A 15665-nucleotide genomic window follows, 5' to 3' on the forward strand; every position below is an offset into this window, starting at 1 on the left:
TTTAATTAGAATGCCATGAACTATAATGAGTCTTTTTACAACATACTTGACTTCTTCTGTGATATTTCAAAATATCTTCTGCAAAAAAGGGCTATTATGTTGAATTTGAAAGAAGCCACAACCAGAATATGTGAAACAAACCAGAAAATGTGCTGCTTGAGGTTTGGTGGATGATGTTTTTCTAACAGGTATCATTCGGCTTCCCTGTGTGCTTATTTTATTAGTGTCTTAGTTTTTGAACATGTCACACAGCAGCTTCTCCATGGGTGTGCTGCCAATAATCCTGTGAAAGAACAGCTGCTCTATTTTCTCAGAGCTCACCGAGTGGAGGGATGGCAGCAGAAGTAACAGTCTCCCAAACCTTGATGGACAAGAACAAAGGAGAGGGAACATCATGTTTATATTTAGGCTTTTATATGACACATTGGAAATAATTCAGATGTTCTTATGTTTGAAGATCATAGAGCGAGTTACAGCAGGCTTACCTGGCACTTTGGCTGGGGTATAGTGAATGGATGTGTTGACCTAGCAACACCTGTGACTGGTCCTGCAGATTCTCCACCTGCTCTGGGTCTTTGAGGCTGCGTGTCTCTGCAAGTCAAACAGCAGGTTAACATTAGTTAAAATGTCCATTCAATTTCAAATTCATACTGCTGAAGGAATAACTCCTACCTGGCTTGAACAGTACAATGGCTTTCAGGCAGGCAAACTCAGTAGAGTCAACAGCCAGGGCCTTAAAGCGATTAAAGACCTCTTCCAGGATGCGCAGGTCAGTTGTGGGGAGGCTGATCTTGGTCTGCTGTGTGGGAGAAAGATCTGGCGACAGAAGAGGACAGCTGTCCATGGGCAGGGACCACTGGATGGCACACAAGAGGAACATCTCACTCCAAGCTTCCTCAAGGAGAATCACCTGATGATGTCACCGAAATGCTTGTTATCAGTCCCCCACACGTTTATGTGTAAATCGGTTTGGTAAATACACAAAAAGGTGTCAGTCAGTCTCACCTGGTCTCGAAATGGCAAGTGAGCAAAAACTGGCAAATTTTTTGCCCACTTGACAGACATGAAGAGGAGTCGTGCCGATGTCTCATATATACTCTCCGAACAGTTGGAGGTGTATGGGGACGTGCGACAGTCAGAGGGAGTTGGATTTCGCTCTGAATCATTGGTCGTCACATCAATATTCTCCTCTGCTGTGCATTAGAAAAAGAGAGTCATACAAATATTAATAATTCATATTATTAAGGGTACTGAGAGTACAATATTGTTAGGTTTAAATGCATCATTACAATTCAGTTAAGACCCTTCCAAATGTATGTTACTCATCCCTAAAAGGCAAACCCCACTTATCACAGACATACTACATCAAAATACTAATCGGGTGCTTATATAAGTCCTATGATCTCACCATCCTCAGGCTCCAGTTTTGCACAGGTCTCTGCAGTCAGCAGGCTGACCATAAAGCGGTGGTAGTTATTTGGGTTGCTGCAGGGCTGTATGGCGGCAGAGGTGGGGACAGTAGAAGTTACCAGAGGTCTGCAGATGACTGATGAGTAGGTGGCAGAGGAAGTGAGCTCCCGTGTGGTGGCCAGGTGCTCCTTTTTAGAGTCCACACATATAGATTCTAGACTGACATGCGCTGTGCTTCGAGGCTGTCGCTCATTCTGCACAGCTGTAAATAGTAAATATTATATCATGTGAAAACAGTCAAGGCTTTATATAATTTGTACTATGACAGTATATGCACATATGATGTACTATACAAGCAACTTATTCAAAGTGCTCTCACCATCTTTGTTCATGCCAGCTTGGAGACACTTCTTTAGTCGACAAGCTTGGCATTGGTTCCGATGAGCCTTGTCAACGGGGCACCTGCCAGTTCCAGCCTGACACCTGCGATATTGACAAAAAGAGTTCGATTAGATAAGTACAATGTTAAAATACGAATAATGTTTTTTTTACACTAGTTGTATTTCTCCATTGTACACATGGTATTTATGACTGGCTTATTAGACTCAATTGTTAACCTGTAGATGAGTCTTCGTCTCACACTGCGCTTGAAGAAGCCGCTGCAGCCGTTGCAGGCATAGATACCATAGTGTTTTCCACTGCTTGAATCAGAACACACTTTACAAAGCAGACTGTGGCCAAGTTCTTTATCTGGGACTGGACTTATTTCTGCAGAAGACAGATAGCAGAAATAACATAACATTATTTCACATTCTTTTAAAGGTTCAGTGGACAACTTAATTGTGCGTATAGGTTTTTCATTCAAGCATTTATTTATGTATTTGTTCTGTCTTTTTATTCTAATTATTTTTATTGTATACACAATATACACAAATATTCTGAATTCTTCTGACAGCAAAAACTGATGTACAGAAATACTTTATTTAAAGTTTCTTTTTTGTCATTGTTTAGCACTTTTGTTAGATATTTCTTTTAGAACAATAATTTGCTCACCTGCTCGAGGTCCATCTGTGAAGTCTTGAGATGTATCAGAAGAAAAAATGTTCATTTTGGTCATGTGGTCCTCCATTTTGAGATGTCGTCTAATGTCTGAACTTCACTTAATAAACTGTTTTTAGTCAAATAGAAAATTGCTCACAGAAGTATTTCCTCTTCTGTATAAAGTATTTTGTGTGAGGTTGTCTGGCTGGTCAAAGCATTTTTTTCACGTGAACATGTCAATGCCTCCAAAACACAAAAGTTGTTGAATCTTTAGTTATTTCCACTAAAACTTGAAGTTAAAACATAATTTCTTCAGAGGTCATCAGAGAGTTACTCCAGGAATGCGCAATGATGTTGATCCAGTGCTGTTGCCTTTTCTCTGCTCGTTTTTCATGTAATGAGGGGTCAATAGAGTCACTACTTGTCTTCTTTCTTTCTCTGCCAGAATGAGTGTGAGCCGTCTGGGGGCTTTCTGGAGGAAGACAAGGAGATTAGCAGCAGGCGCTGTGTAAGCAAATGCTGATTTGTCATCCTCTTAATCTTTACTGTGTCTATAAGGGTAAATCAATCAGTCACACCTCTTACAGGCATAACTGTATTAAACAAAGGTGACCACTGAAAAAGGAAAATAATCATATTTTACTTCTCCCCACACTGCTATCAAATGGCTTCATAAATGTGGCTGCTGCATGGTAAAGGTCGCCAGGGTCTCCGGAGAGTAACTGCAATCAACTTTGTTGTTTAAATTAGTCCCTATTAAGTCTTTTTTTGCAATGACTTTCACAGATCAGCCAATTAATTGCTAACAAACATTAATGTTATAAGAAAAGCTAAATAACCTTTACAAGCAAAGATGCGTCACATGTTATAGTTTATTGTTAATCTGGTGATGCTGGCTAAAATCATCATGAGTAGTCAACTCTTGCCCGCAGCACTGACTAGAGGTTTTAGAAGTTGACTGCTAGGCAACGAGTGAACTAATTAACAGGACACAAAACATTGCAATATGGAGTATTTGCCCCACTCCTAGTACACATATGTTCCTCAGCTTCATGTTAACATGGCAGTCTTACACCACACTTAAGACATTGCCTCTGTGCCATATTGGCCCTGTCAATGACACTAATGGTTTCAGGAGAATACAGCCACCCCAAATCAGCAAAGTAGCTTAACCTTCCATGAAATGTGGTCTCCTTCTTGGAGGGGGAGCACGAATGGGGGTGATGAGAAGAAAAACAATTAGTGCAGAGATTGAAAGAGCAGCAACAAGTTGACCCTTAATTCCATTCTTCTGCCATATGGTGACCACTCTCTGCAGCCTCCATCTGCCTAATTAGTAACCCAAGTGCAATTTGCTGTTATTGCAAGTATACACATCAATAATGTTCTCACTTCTTTTAACTTGTACACAGTGGACAAAGAAATGTGAGAAACATCAACAACTATGTTTGTTATTTTCTGTACAGGTCTATGAAGCTATGATGGCATATAGCTCAAGACATCTAGTTCAGCTCATTAATCAGATCAAATGTAGCAAAGACACTAAAGTACTAATGTGACTGCCTGCCGTGTCCACAGAACGATTTCTGTAATCCTTACTAAGTCACTCTTGATTTTAGGAAAACAGCGTAGTATTGCAAACAGAGCTCTTTCTGTTGGCCTGAAGTGGTGTATAAAAGGATTACAAACTAGGGGCAGTCTACGGGAGCTACGCACACAGAGCCGTTTGAACTCAGGAACTGTTCTGTGAATCAGTTTTATTATCCTGAAACAAAGACAAAACAGGTTGATTAGGGCTCCAATGGTTGCAATGGTTTAAGTACAGTCTTATGCACCTCAGTAGTACAGTGTGCTTTAACAAGTAGAAACATGGCAGGTGTTCTACTTATTGTGTTTGCATATTTTGTTTAAAGTTGTTGTAATGCATGGCATTGCTATATGTAAAGCACTAAATAGATGTATAGTTATTATTATGTAAAGCATTATTAAAGGTGCTATACAAACTGGCCTTGCTTTGCCCTCTGTACAACAAACAACAATTTGACTAGCATACATGCAAATGATCTGCCAGTTTATAGAAATACACACAATATACACACACCCTGAGGTCAGCAGGCCTGGTAGCTTGGCCTACAGTACCCTGTATCCAGGCTGTTTGGAGTTCAAATTTGGCATCAGAATGCCTCAAATGCACCTTTAATAACTACTTGTAATCCAATTTCACTTCCCAATTTACAAATAACCGTTTGGGAAGTGTATGCACACTAGACGGACAGTCTTTCAGTGTGGTCCATGCATTCACACTGCACGACTTATTTGGTTGCAGTATACATTTACATCTAAAATACATACTGACCTAAGCAGTGCTGAGTATGGTAATCTGGAGTCTCATATCAGATTACATAACACAGGTGTTACTCAGATATTAGGGGTGAGCTGATTATCTTGTTCTTCACATTAGTAGACAGGACATTTAAATGTTAAATGCATGTAGCTCAGTCCGTAGGGTCTTGGCTTGGGAAGTAGGGGGTTACCGGATCACGTCCCTGAATGGACCAAGTACAGTGGAGCAGTACTTAGAGAGGTGAGAAATATATATAATGGCTGCTCCTAATACTAGGATGGGTTACACAGTCTAAATGTAAGTGTGTGTTGAGTGTTGTACATGTGTGATGCTACAAAAAAGGATTCAAAATCCTCCATTTTCATGCTAAAAGCTAATTTTGAGGTTGGATGTGAAGACCATTTCAAATGAAAGTTTGTGAAATCTGTTTGTCATAATACCTTTACGCTGAAATTATGTATGTCACCTAAATGAGTTACACATGAGCAAAGCGTAACTTTCAAGATGTCCATCATATTAAAACATAAGTCTCAGCCCTGTGATTGTTTTTCGCAGATGCAGCCAATCTTTAGCAGCACACTGCCATGAGCCAACTGGATGATTATGTATTTAATGGAAACATTTATGACGACAGAGCCCTGTAGGTGATAGAACACACGTCTCTAGTAAAACCCTAGCTCAGTTGATTGGCTGAGCAGACTGATCAGCTGTTCATTAGTTTAAGAGCTCCGTTACATTTCTACATATGACAAGTTTCAAATACTTTTCGCTGTGGTCAGTTGCAGTGTATCAAACATTCAAAGCACATGCACTGCAGCAGACACACATGTGCAAGAACTTAATTGTCTTGTCCTTCAGACGATGCCCTTGAATGCTAGTTCACAAATCTTTGTATCAGTCTAAGCAGCTTTTATTATATAATCTCCTTGAATGACAACTGTTGTCAAAGAGTGAGATTAACTTTTAGAGTTGTTGCTGTCCTCTTCATGCGCATGGAGCAGGTGCCTCACGTAGCAAAGGCATAACATATGCCATAATTGATTGTGGGTTTTGTGTGTTTAAAACAAAATCTATTAATGAGATTTGAACCCTAAATCAATCGAGGACTATGATAAAACAATAAAAATAGATTGACATTGCTTCAAAAATTAGACAAAACTGGACAAAATTCTCATCAAAAGAAACTTTAAAGAAAAGCAGTTTTTGTACAATCCTAAAATGTAAATGTATCCATTTCTAATGAATAAAGTCAGTAAAATGTCCCAGCAGGCTAATCCTACGCCTGCTCTGTTATAACAGCATAAGCTTCTGTTACACTGCACTCAGCATATCTACCTGATTGCAAGTAGCTGTAGAGAATGGTTAACAATGCCTGCATGGTTAAGCTTTGTAGGTTCACTTCAGCAATTCCTGTGGTCACCCCCAGATCAGATGAAGTGGGAGGATTGAGGTGTCAGCACTATGGCTACCACGGATTGCCCCGCCTTGCCATCTGCTGCCACTACTGTAATCCACACAATGAGAAAATCAGTTGTCTCAGTCCGTATCAAAGTCATGTCAGCTCAATTCAACAGGCAAATCAACATCAGAAAGAGAAGCTCCATGTTATTGCTGACAAAGGTTATTTGGTTATGTCCTCTAAATAAAAGTGCATACTCTTTGGCTGACTCTGACATATTTGACTGTTCTTACAGTTAATTTGATAATTGTGTCACACCATTATCCATCATCTTTTTTTGTGTTGGATTGTGATTTTCTGAATAAATACTACAATGAGAACCTCACATGCTCCAAAACTCTAGTACGGCAACAATATTGAAATAAAGTATCATATTCTGCTCTCAGAAACAGCAAGGTAATAAAGTTTACACATGCAGAATTTAAAAGCACAATTAGCGGCCCCTAGAGGTCATGTTAGTGCCTACATCAAACAGAAACAAAATACTTCAATGTCTAAATTCATTTACTCATTAATAGAGATAACAGAAGGAAAGCTAAACTTGTTCTTCTCATAGGCTTCATGTAGCCCGTCACAAATTAAGATACATTACAAACTTCCTGGTCATTTTGACGATCAGTGGTCACAACCTTTTTGTTTAAACTGTCCTGGTCCAAGTCACTGACAACTGGCCTAACATTGGGGGTGCCTTGAGAAGTAACGCTGTTGGTCTCTAGAGGGAGATAGACGCCCTTTGACTGTTTCATAAAAGTATGCTCACAGGGGATGTAGCTGATCAGAGCTGAGTAAACCCACAGCTGATGAGTCAGAGATGCTGTGTGTGAGAATGGAACAGTCATAGGCTTAAATATAACAGTACAGTTAAATAAGATCTTCTAATTTGGTTTCCCTTACATCTGCTCACAACAGTGTCAGGCAAAGATAGATAAATATGTATCCGAGAATAGTTGGCAGACGTTTTGAGCGATCTAAAAGCTCTAAAACATTTCCAGAAACTGATGTAGAATCTGCTCACCACCAGCCAATTGCCTCAGAAATATTCCCACTGGACCACTGCCTTATTTTTATTTTGCATATATTTTTTCAAACTGGAAGTGAGATTCATGCAGCATGGAGAGGTGGGCCATGACGTGTAATCAGAGACTTTTATTTCAGTATTTTAAGTTGTTCTGTTATTTCAAACTGTGATTGACTACGATTTGTGCAAGTACCTGAAGTATTGTGAGTAGAAGTTCCCTGATATTACTGCAGCTTTCATTTATTTGATTGCAAAACAGTTTCCACTTTCCATAATGCATTATATATGCGATTAAATGCAGAATCTTAACACCTCCTCTCTCTTCTGCTCTTGTGAATGGTATCTTTGAGTTTCGCCTTGTTTGTGACTGTGTAGTCTAACTTGTCTCCTGGTGTCTGAGGTATTCTGGAAGTTGCTTTGCATCTCCCACTTTTATTTTATTTTTTCTTGACACTAACCTTTTACACTTACTTACTACATTACTGTTTTTCCCTTTACAATTATACTTCTTTAATTATTATTATTTTTAAATATAGCACATACTGTATGTTCATCCTGGAGGAGTCATCTCCCCTCTCCTCCTGAAATCTTTACTAGCGTTAAAAAGGATTTTTAAGTTAACAAATTAATTTGTGAATTCAAAATCTATATTCTTTATTTTGCATTCATCAAGTTCAATTCAACATGACAGTGCAGCACTTTGTGATCTTCCAAACAAGGTTTTCATTTCAATATTGTGATAGCTGATATTGCAACATTTAAAATAAAAGTGGATTACTTAAAAAGTTATTTAAAAAATTGAGCATGCCAAAATATAGGTAATGAGATAAGTCCCTGAGAAAGCATTAATATGTGCATACTTAAGACATTTAAAAATTTTTGCATCACTTTAAAAGAAGGCAACTATTAACTTCTAAAATTTCCTCCAGAAAAACCTTGGAATATTAATCCATCCAACATCTTCAAACACCTTCGTACTCGTGTTTGCAGTGTCCAATATGCAGAGGCTCTGCTTTGATGCCACGCCTTGAGTAGAAAGGAGAGCAGAAACATCAGTTCAAAGTAAAGCAAAGATTATGTGAACGTGTCTTGTTAACAGTATGCCAGCACCAAACTCTTTACAGGTCCTGGATAGAAAAGGTTAGGGTACCTCACGAGCTTGCAGCGAAAGTCCTGCAAGCGAGGAAACGCCTTGTTCACACTGAAGGTTTGCTTCTCGTCACTCCACAGTCTCTCTGCCGCAGCACTTGCCCTCGGCCTGTGATTTTGGGGGGTAACCAGTGATTATTTATGAGTGATTCCATGCAATTGTTAGCCGCAGTTACTATGTTGAGTAGATTCGTTTTATGATTTCAGAAGTCTTTTTAATCTCGTACCAAAGACGTGGAGAGAGATTTGTTGCGTCAACGTACTCCCCCCACATGCAGACCTCACCCCCTATCACCAGCTTCTTCTGTTCCTCAGTACCTGTGAGGGGAAAGGGAAAAGCTTTGCTTTAATAAAATTATGTTTAAAAACAATTAAAGATTGGCTGGTAGTGAGTTTACAATCAATCAGAATCTTCACTTCAAATTTATCACACCACTTCAAGTCAACACTCAACGTTTAAACAGTGCCTCTACATGCTCCCATCACCCGAACGTAACCGAGCCAGGTTATATAATAGATAACTTGGCCATGCACACACCAGAAAAGTTCTGTGGCTGCACGGTGTAGGAGTTGCGCCAGTCCTGGCCATAGGAAATGTGGTTGATGTACCACGGGGCAGCTAGCAGGACCCTCATGCCAGCCTTGGTCATCCTGCTAAGCTCATCCCTATAACTAGCTGGCAAGCCCTTCCAGATGTGCAGCACTGTGTCCTTAGGAATCTAGGAAGGGTGAGAAACAACATGCAGTCTTGCCCTTCTTGTTTGGTACAGTATATACCATTAAATTATTAAAGCATGAGTTTCAACCATTTGTGGTCAAATAAGTCAACAAAGAGCTGACTATATTTTTGAAACCAACTAAAATGCCCAATAGTTTTTAGCTGGAGTATTTATTAACGCACCATGATGACACATAGTATATTGGTAGTTTATCTCATAAACAACCTGAATGTTGTTTCATAATGTGAAAAAACTACCAATGGCAATATTTTCATACTACTGTGTGCAGGGGAAGAGTGTGCATGTTAGACATTGGGCACCAGGCAGCATTGTGAGCATGTACCACAGCAATCACACCTCTCTGTAGCTGTGTCCCAATTCCATACTACATACCAATTCTAAGTTGAGTACTGTTTGTAGTGGGTTCACATTGGAAAATGGATTAAAAAGTGCATTAATTTCTATGCTGTAAAAGTTTGTGAACAGTACATTCTGTATACCATTAGTATACTATATGGAATTGGAACACAGACATGTCTCTTTAACAATAATGCTAGACAACAGACGTCACTGCCACCTAGTGGTATGGCTACAAATACAACATTCTGTGTTGCACTAACACTCAAAAAGGTTTGGCAGTGTATATCCTATATTTTAGAGGAAACAAAGTTGTACCTGTAAATTAGTATTATTATTATTATTATTATTAGAGACAAAAACCACAGCAGACAGCACACAGGCTCTTTTCTGACCCTTGAAGGCGAGGGGCCACACTTTGTAGTAGCGGGCCCATTTGTGTGTGGGCCCTGGCTGGTCCAGATACCATGGAGAGGCCAGAATCACCCTGAGCCTTGCTTTAGTCAGCTTGCGCACTTCACACAGGTAACAGCCCTTTTTCCATACCTCCACCACTGATAGAGAGCTGCGCTGCAACACAATGCTATAGACTATCAGACTTACATGAACTGCTTGTGTGATACATTAGCTTGTCTGTTTCAGACAATATACTGTTAAATAATGTTGGTCACTAATGTTTACAACAAACTTGTTGTCATTTGAGATACACACTGTGACAAAAATGTGGAAAGATTGATGATGTTTGAAAATGTTATGACAAAATAAAAGCTACATGTTTTATATATTAATATATTAAATAGCTCATTCAGTGAATGCAGATACTTGGACACAATATTAAAAAGATTAAATAATATTCACAATTATTGAAATATAAATATTGAACTGTCTAATCGTGTACTATGTTTTTGCTGTGAAGCACTTTGGGCTGCAAATCTTGAATGAAAGGTGCTATACAAATAAAGCTTATTATTATTATAAAAATAATATTAATGAAAATTACTGTTTATGTAAATTCCTAAATAACTATAAAAGTATATTTATATACAGTATATTTATTGGGGTGAACTTACTCGTTCATGGTAGTCAAACACATCCTGCCACACGATAGACGTCTTATTGAGAGCTGAAGTGATGTTCATAATGCTGGAAATAGAGACATTATTGACATTTGTAACATGAACATTTTGGTTTATTGCCCCGGGCTTTCTACATAAATCGAGTATGTTTACTTCTCCATGTAGAACGCTTCCAGTTTGGTGAAGTCTTGTCCAAATCCCATCTTCTGCATGAATGCTCGGACATCAGGGTTGGACCTCCTATGGAAACAAGACGCGAGTCCTTTTTATTTTATTTTAAAAAGACATGTACGAACAAAGACTACCTGGAACAATATAAACTTTTTCTCCCTTTTCTTTTTCTTTAAAATCATTCTGGGTACATTAAAACAAATAAACAGATATTTGTATTATGATAATATTTGATATTTGAAACAATAGTGATCAAAACCATGTAAACAAAAAACTGTCAGCAGAAATGTAAATGATCAAATTTCAACCTACCAGCAGGAAAAGTTCACCTCATCCCCTCCTAAGTGCATATAGGAATCAGGAAATACCAATGACACTTCCTTAAATAGTTTCGCCATGAACTCGTAGGTGGAGGGTAACACTGGATTAACAGGGCCAAAACTTCCTGAAGGGGTGCTCCCTTTGTAGCAGGGAGTCAACAGGCCAGGCTGCCCTGAGGAATAAATGGTTATTAAATCAGATTTAGTGCATCATTTTTGTTTAAATATATTGGTGCATTGTCTGGGTGGTGATGACCTAGTGTTCTCAGAATCAGAATCAGAAATCCTTTATTAGTCCCAAAACGGGGAAATGTACGTTGTTACGGCAAAAGAACAAGAAAGTAAAGTGGCGAGCGCACAATAATTAAATAGAGTAACAGTAGTATAAGTACACAGTCGTTGATTAAAGTTGTAAAAGTGAATAATGCACATGGAAGTGATAATTGCAGAAGTTATAAAAAGAGAATATTGCACATGGCAGTGATAACTGCACAGTAGTGGTGGAATAGTCTGTTCTTGGTCTACCGGGGGCCGTGGTGATTTTACAGTCTGATCGCTGCAGGGAGAAAGAACCTACGCTATCTCTCCGTGAGACACCACGGGTGAAGCAGCCTGTCGCTGAAGGAGCGGCACAGTGCGGACAAAGTGTCCTGGAGGGGGTGGGACATGTTGTCCAATAGAGATGACAGCTTGGCTGCGATTCTCCTGTCTCCCACTACCTCCACAGTGTCCACAGGGCTCCCCAGGACAGAGCTGGCCTTCTTAATCAGTCTGTTCAGTCTCTTCCTGTCAGCAGCCAAGATGCTGCTGCCCCAGCAGACCACTCCATAAAAAATGGCTGATGCCACCACAGAGTCAAAGCAGTGCGGCTACCAAATACAACACCAGATGGTTGTGAGTTCAATACCAGGGCTGCCACCATTGTGTCCCTGAGCAAGGTACTTATCCCCGAGTTGCTCCAGGGAGACTGTCCCTGTAGTTTGTTCACTGTAAGTTGCTCTGGATAAGAGCGTCTGCTAAATGACATGTACTGTAATGTAATTGTCTGTTGATTGCAGGCATTGTTGCCATTTATAAACTTGGCTTGCCAGGTTTGGCAGACAGGATTCCTGTTGAACGATACCAAATACTCTATATGTTGAGGATCAAGTAGCTGGGATCACTTGGATAAAACTGTTGTTTTAGAGGTCAATCTTACCTTTTCCCCAAGACTGGGTGTGGCCGGGTGAATCAAACTCAGGAAGGACCCTTATTCCCCACAGCCTGGCATGTGAGATCACCCTTTTCACATCCAACTGTGTGTAGATGTGAGTCATCGGATGGAAAGCCCCCTGAAATCAGAGCCAAAAGCTTTTGTTTACAGTGGTGTAATGGAAGAATACTGCATTGCTTTAATTGCTTTATTGTTGTCCGTCATGTCACACGATACAGGGTGAAGCTTTGAACTTTTTTATGTCATAGGTATTTATAGTAGGGGGAGGCAGTAAAAGGATAAGGAGACAGAGGGTGTATGTCACATGATACAGGGGTGTGTTTGACAATGTCCAAACTGACTAAAACTAGTTGCAACAGTGCATTTCCCTTGACCTATTCCTTGACTTCTATGAGTCACCTGATGTGTATAAAGATGAGACCACATTCTTCACACTTATCCATCACTGCTTGACAGACCTTTGTGCTGCATGCTCTGATCCTTCTTTATAATAAAATACTCAAAGACAAACTTTGTATCTTTTGATCATCTTTGTTTCATACACCTACATGCAGTAGACCTAAATAAAAACATCTAGGATAATATAAAATAACCAAGTTTTATCTCCTAAAATGCAGATACATTTTAAATTATGAGGAACGTGCAGAGTCATGGTGCACACGAGTTAAGGTGATTTATTCTCTCATTACTGAACAGCTCGCTTTATCTGCATTACATACCTTACTGGAAAGGTCTGCAAAGGTACGGCTCTGGTAAGGGAAGGAGGGGTCATCAACAATGTGCCAGTGAAACACGTTGAACTTGCTGTAGGCCATTGCATCCTACCAAGAAAGATATAAGTTAAAATCACTAATTAAAAACAGAAAGCTGAAGTTCAGATCATATCATCTGATTATTACCAGAGTTTTTAAAATAGCCTGCACTGGTAAATAGTGACGTGAAGTGTCCAACAAAATCCCCCTGAACTGAAACCGGGGGAAGTCCTCAATCTCAGTCTTGTTCACAAAATACTAGAAGAAGAAACAAATGGAAAAAAACATAGTTGATTTAATTTATTATAAACATTATTCAAGCTCTATAACAAGGTGAGATTGTATATGCAATTCTAACTTACTGAGCCAAAATCATCTTGATACACCAGCTGACTGAAGGTTTCCAGACCTGTGCGTAATCAGAGGATATAGATATAGTATGTAATCAGCAATCAATTAAACAAATGATATCAACCCAGAAATTGGTGCAACAACGTGTGAGACCTACTGTAATAGAGCATGGGGATGACCATCATATACTTCGATCATATTGTTCTAAGCCCTTGTACACTCCAAACTCTTAAATTTGAATAGGCGCCTAACCAAAACACAATGTTTATTACAGATTTAAAATTAGAGAAATTTAACACACAGTGCTGAGCTGCATCTCAAATTAATCTTCAGGTTCGCAGCTTTTGGATCATGTATAGCAGTTTTCTGTTATACAGTGGCCTGCTATCTCCCCCTATGGTCTATGTGGGAATCACATTTTTAGTCACATGAGGAAACCAGTGCAACTTGCAAAACAGGCTTTGTGGGAAAGCACATGTGCTATGATTGTTAACATGATTTATGTCTTTGTACTTCTTTGTTCTTTCACATTTATTCTTATTTTGTTTATACATGTTCTTCAAAAAATGTGTTGGCTATGATCACCTCTTACAGCACCCCACACGGTTTCCGCATTCAGAGATGCTTGTCCCGCAGAGACGCTCAGATTGTCTGGAACACAAATAGGAGCAAGTTAGATAATGCATCGAACCCTCACCGGTTTGGGACGCTTGTTACCACTATAACGTTTACCTGTGGTGCTCTGGCTCAGATAAATGTGTCGATACTTACATTTCTCAGAGGTGTCCTCATTGGGGTAACTCTCACAATCATCATGGTCAACACTGATCTCAACAGTAAAAGCTTGTTCCTGATTGAATCGCAGAACACCATTTCCTGTTGGTCATAAAAGTAAAATTAGTTCAGTAACTAGTTAGCTGCTTGGTTAAAGTTGTGTAGAAGTGCCTATGTTGTCTGTGCCCTTTCCATTTGACAATGTTACAATGAAAGTGCAGTTATTCTACAACCTATGGTATTTTGAAAACACAAACATGAAGCTGTGCTATACTAGTACATTGTCATTGCGGGTTTTCAGAGTAGGTAGGCAGGCTGACTGTTGAACTGCTGTCTCTACAAAGCCTATTGATGTACTTAAAAGCCAACATGACAAAAACAAAACATTCCCATTGAGCACCCTGCTCTAATAATTCAAGCACTTTTACATGTGCGAATCACCAGATAATATACTCTTGATGCGAACACTAGATCATAGAAAGACAGGATTTACATACCGTAGTTTGCACATTGTATGCGTTTATAATGACATACACATAGCACAGCAACATTTAGTCTTATGGGAATATATATTGCTATCGCAATAAATCAGAATCGTTAAATATTTACAGTTTTTGTTATTATGACGGAATTATGATTGAATCTTACTTTCGTTTTACCATAGTCTTAATTCCACCTCACATCACCTACCAGAAGTGTAGTCTGGAAAAATCAGAGGAAAATATCTCTTGAATGCAGCATCCAGAACAGAACAGCCCTGCTTGGCGGCTGATTGTTTTCCGTACCCAAAGTAGAAAGCCTGTGAGTTCAGAGAGTATCGCTCGGTTGAGGAGGTAAACTTCTGCGGTAATGGCCACACTCCATCCACTGTGTGCAGGCCAAGCTGGAGGATAATTAATAGTAGCAAATTAAAATGTGGACGAGAGTATCGTCCACAACGAACCATATACATGATGCCTTCCATACTACTCCATAGAGAGGCAAACTGCACTGTCAAGCTGCGACAGTCAGGTGTTCAAGAGCATGCAGTCACATGACCGGGGTTCAAGGAGTGGAGTGTTTTTTTGTATGTTCTTTCTTTCTTTCTTTCTTTCTTTTAATCTAAACATAAAACAATGCTTCATACCGTTTTTAATAACTTTAAAAAAAAATCTGTATAACAATATTTAGTATTTTGTCGTGTTATATTCTTTTTTTTGTCGTTCATAGTTTTGCAGTCACATAACACCATGGATGTATAGAAACACACAATATAAATTATACTACCTCTTTTACTAATAAAGTTACTGTAGTTGGAGTGACGTGATGATTGAATCAAATGTAAACTAAATGTGGGACACTAAACATAGATTACCATGACGAGGCAGGCTACAAACATAAGGCTGGTTTATACTGATTGATAAAATATGGCAGTTTTACTAAATCAAAACACAATTGATGCATTATAGGCAAGGTCAGAAATGTATAGCTCGCGGTATAATAATTATTTTTTCAATCGTTGGCCTTGCCCA

General features: G+C 39.2%; 2 protein-coding genes across 4 annotated transcripts; both read right to left on the reverse strand.

The window, feature by feature from the left end:
* On the reverse strand, positions 1–2552 carry LOC115009789 (photoreceptor-specific nuclear receptor-like). Its single transcript, XM_029434023.1, has 8 exons — positions 2464–2552; positions 2028–2178; positions 1790–1893; positions 1409–1672; positions 1006–1193; positions 673–910; positions 486–591; positions 1–361 (listed from the first exon to the last, which is right to left on the reverse strand). The coding sequence occupies exons 1-8, from the start codon at positions 2537–2539 to the stop codon at positions 229–231; spliced, it is 1260 nt and encodes a 419-aa protein (XP_029289883.1). The 5' UTR covers positions 2540–2552; the 3' UTR covers positions 1–228.
* Positions 2553–7909: 5357 nt separating this feature from the next.
* On the reverse strand, positions 7910–15227 carry hexa (hexosaminidase A (alpha polypeptide)). Of its 3 annotated transcripts, none has more exons than XM_029434431.1 (14): positions 14845–15204; positions 14152–14256; positions 13966–14031; positions 13392–13438; positions 13177–13287; positions 12997–13098; positions 12263–12395; positions 11057–11237; positions 10727–10813; positions 10568–10640; positions 9893–10067; positions 8649–8739; positions 8423–8530; positions 7910–8298 (listed from the first exon to the last, which is right to left on the reverse strand). In XM_029434431.1, exons 1-14 carry the CDS (start codon positions 15116–15118, stop codon positions 8235–8237), a joined length of 1617 nt encoding a protein of 538 aa, XP_029290291.1. In that variant the 5' UTR covers positions 15119–15204; the 3' UTR covers positions 7910–8234. The 3 variants fall into 3 exon arrangements, with proteins under 3 accessions (XP_029290291.1, XP_029290290.1, XP_029290292.1); XM_029434430.1 differs by lacking the exon at positions 9893–10067 and adding an exon at positions 8960–9140 and having other exon boundaries at positions 14845–15182; XM_029434432.1 differs by lacking the exons at positions 7910–8298; positions 8423–8530; positions 8649–8739 and adding an exon at positions 9004–9140 and having other exon boundaries at positions 14845–15227.
* Between the last annotated feature and the right edge of the window lie 438 nt (positions 15228–15665).

The sequence above is a fragment of the Cottoperca gobio genome, chromosome 6 (genome assembly GCF_900634415.1).
Source record: "Cottoperca gobio chromosome 6, fCotGob3.1, whole genome shotgun sequence".
NCBI classification, from domain to species: Eukaryota; Metazoa; Chordata; class Actinopteri; order Perciformes; family Bovichtidae; genus Cottoperca; species Cottoperca gobio.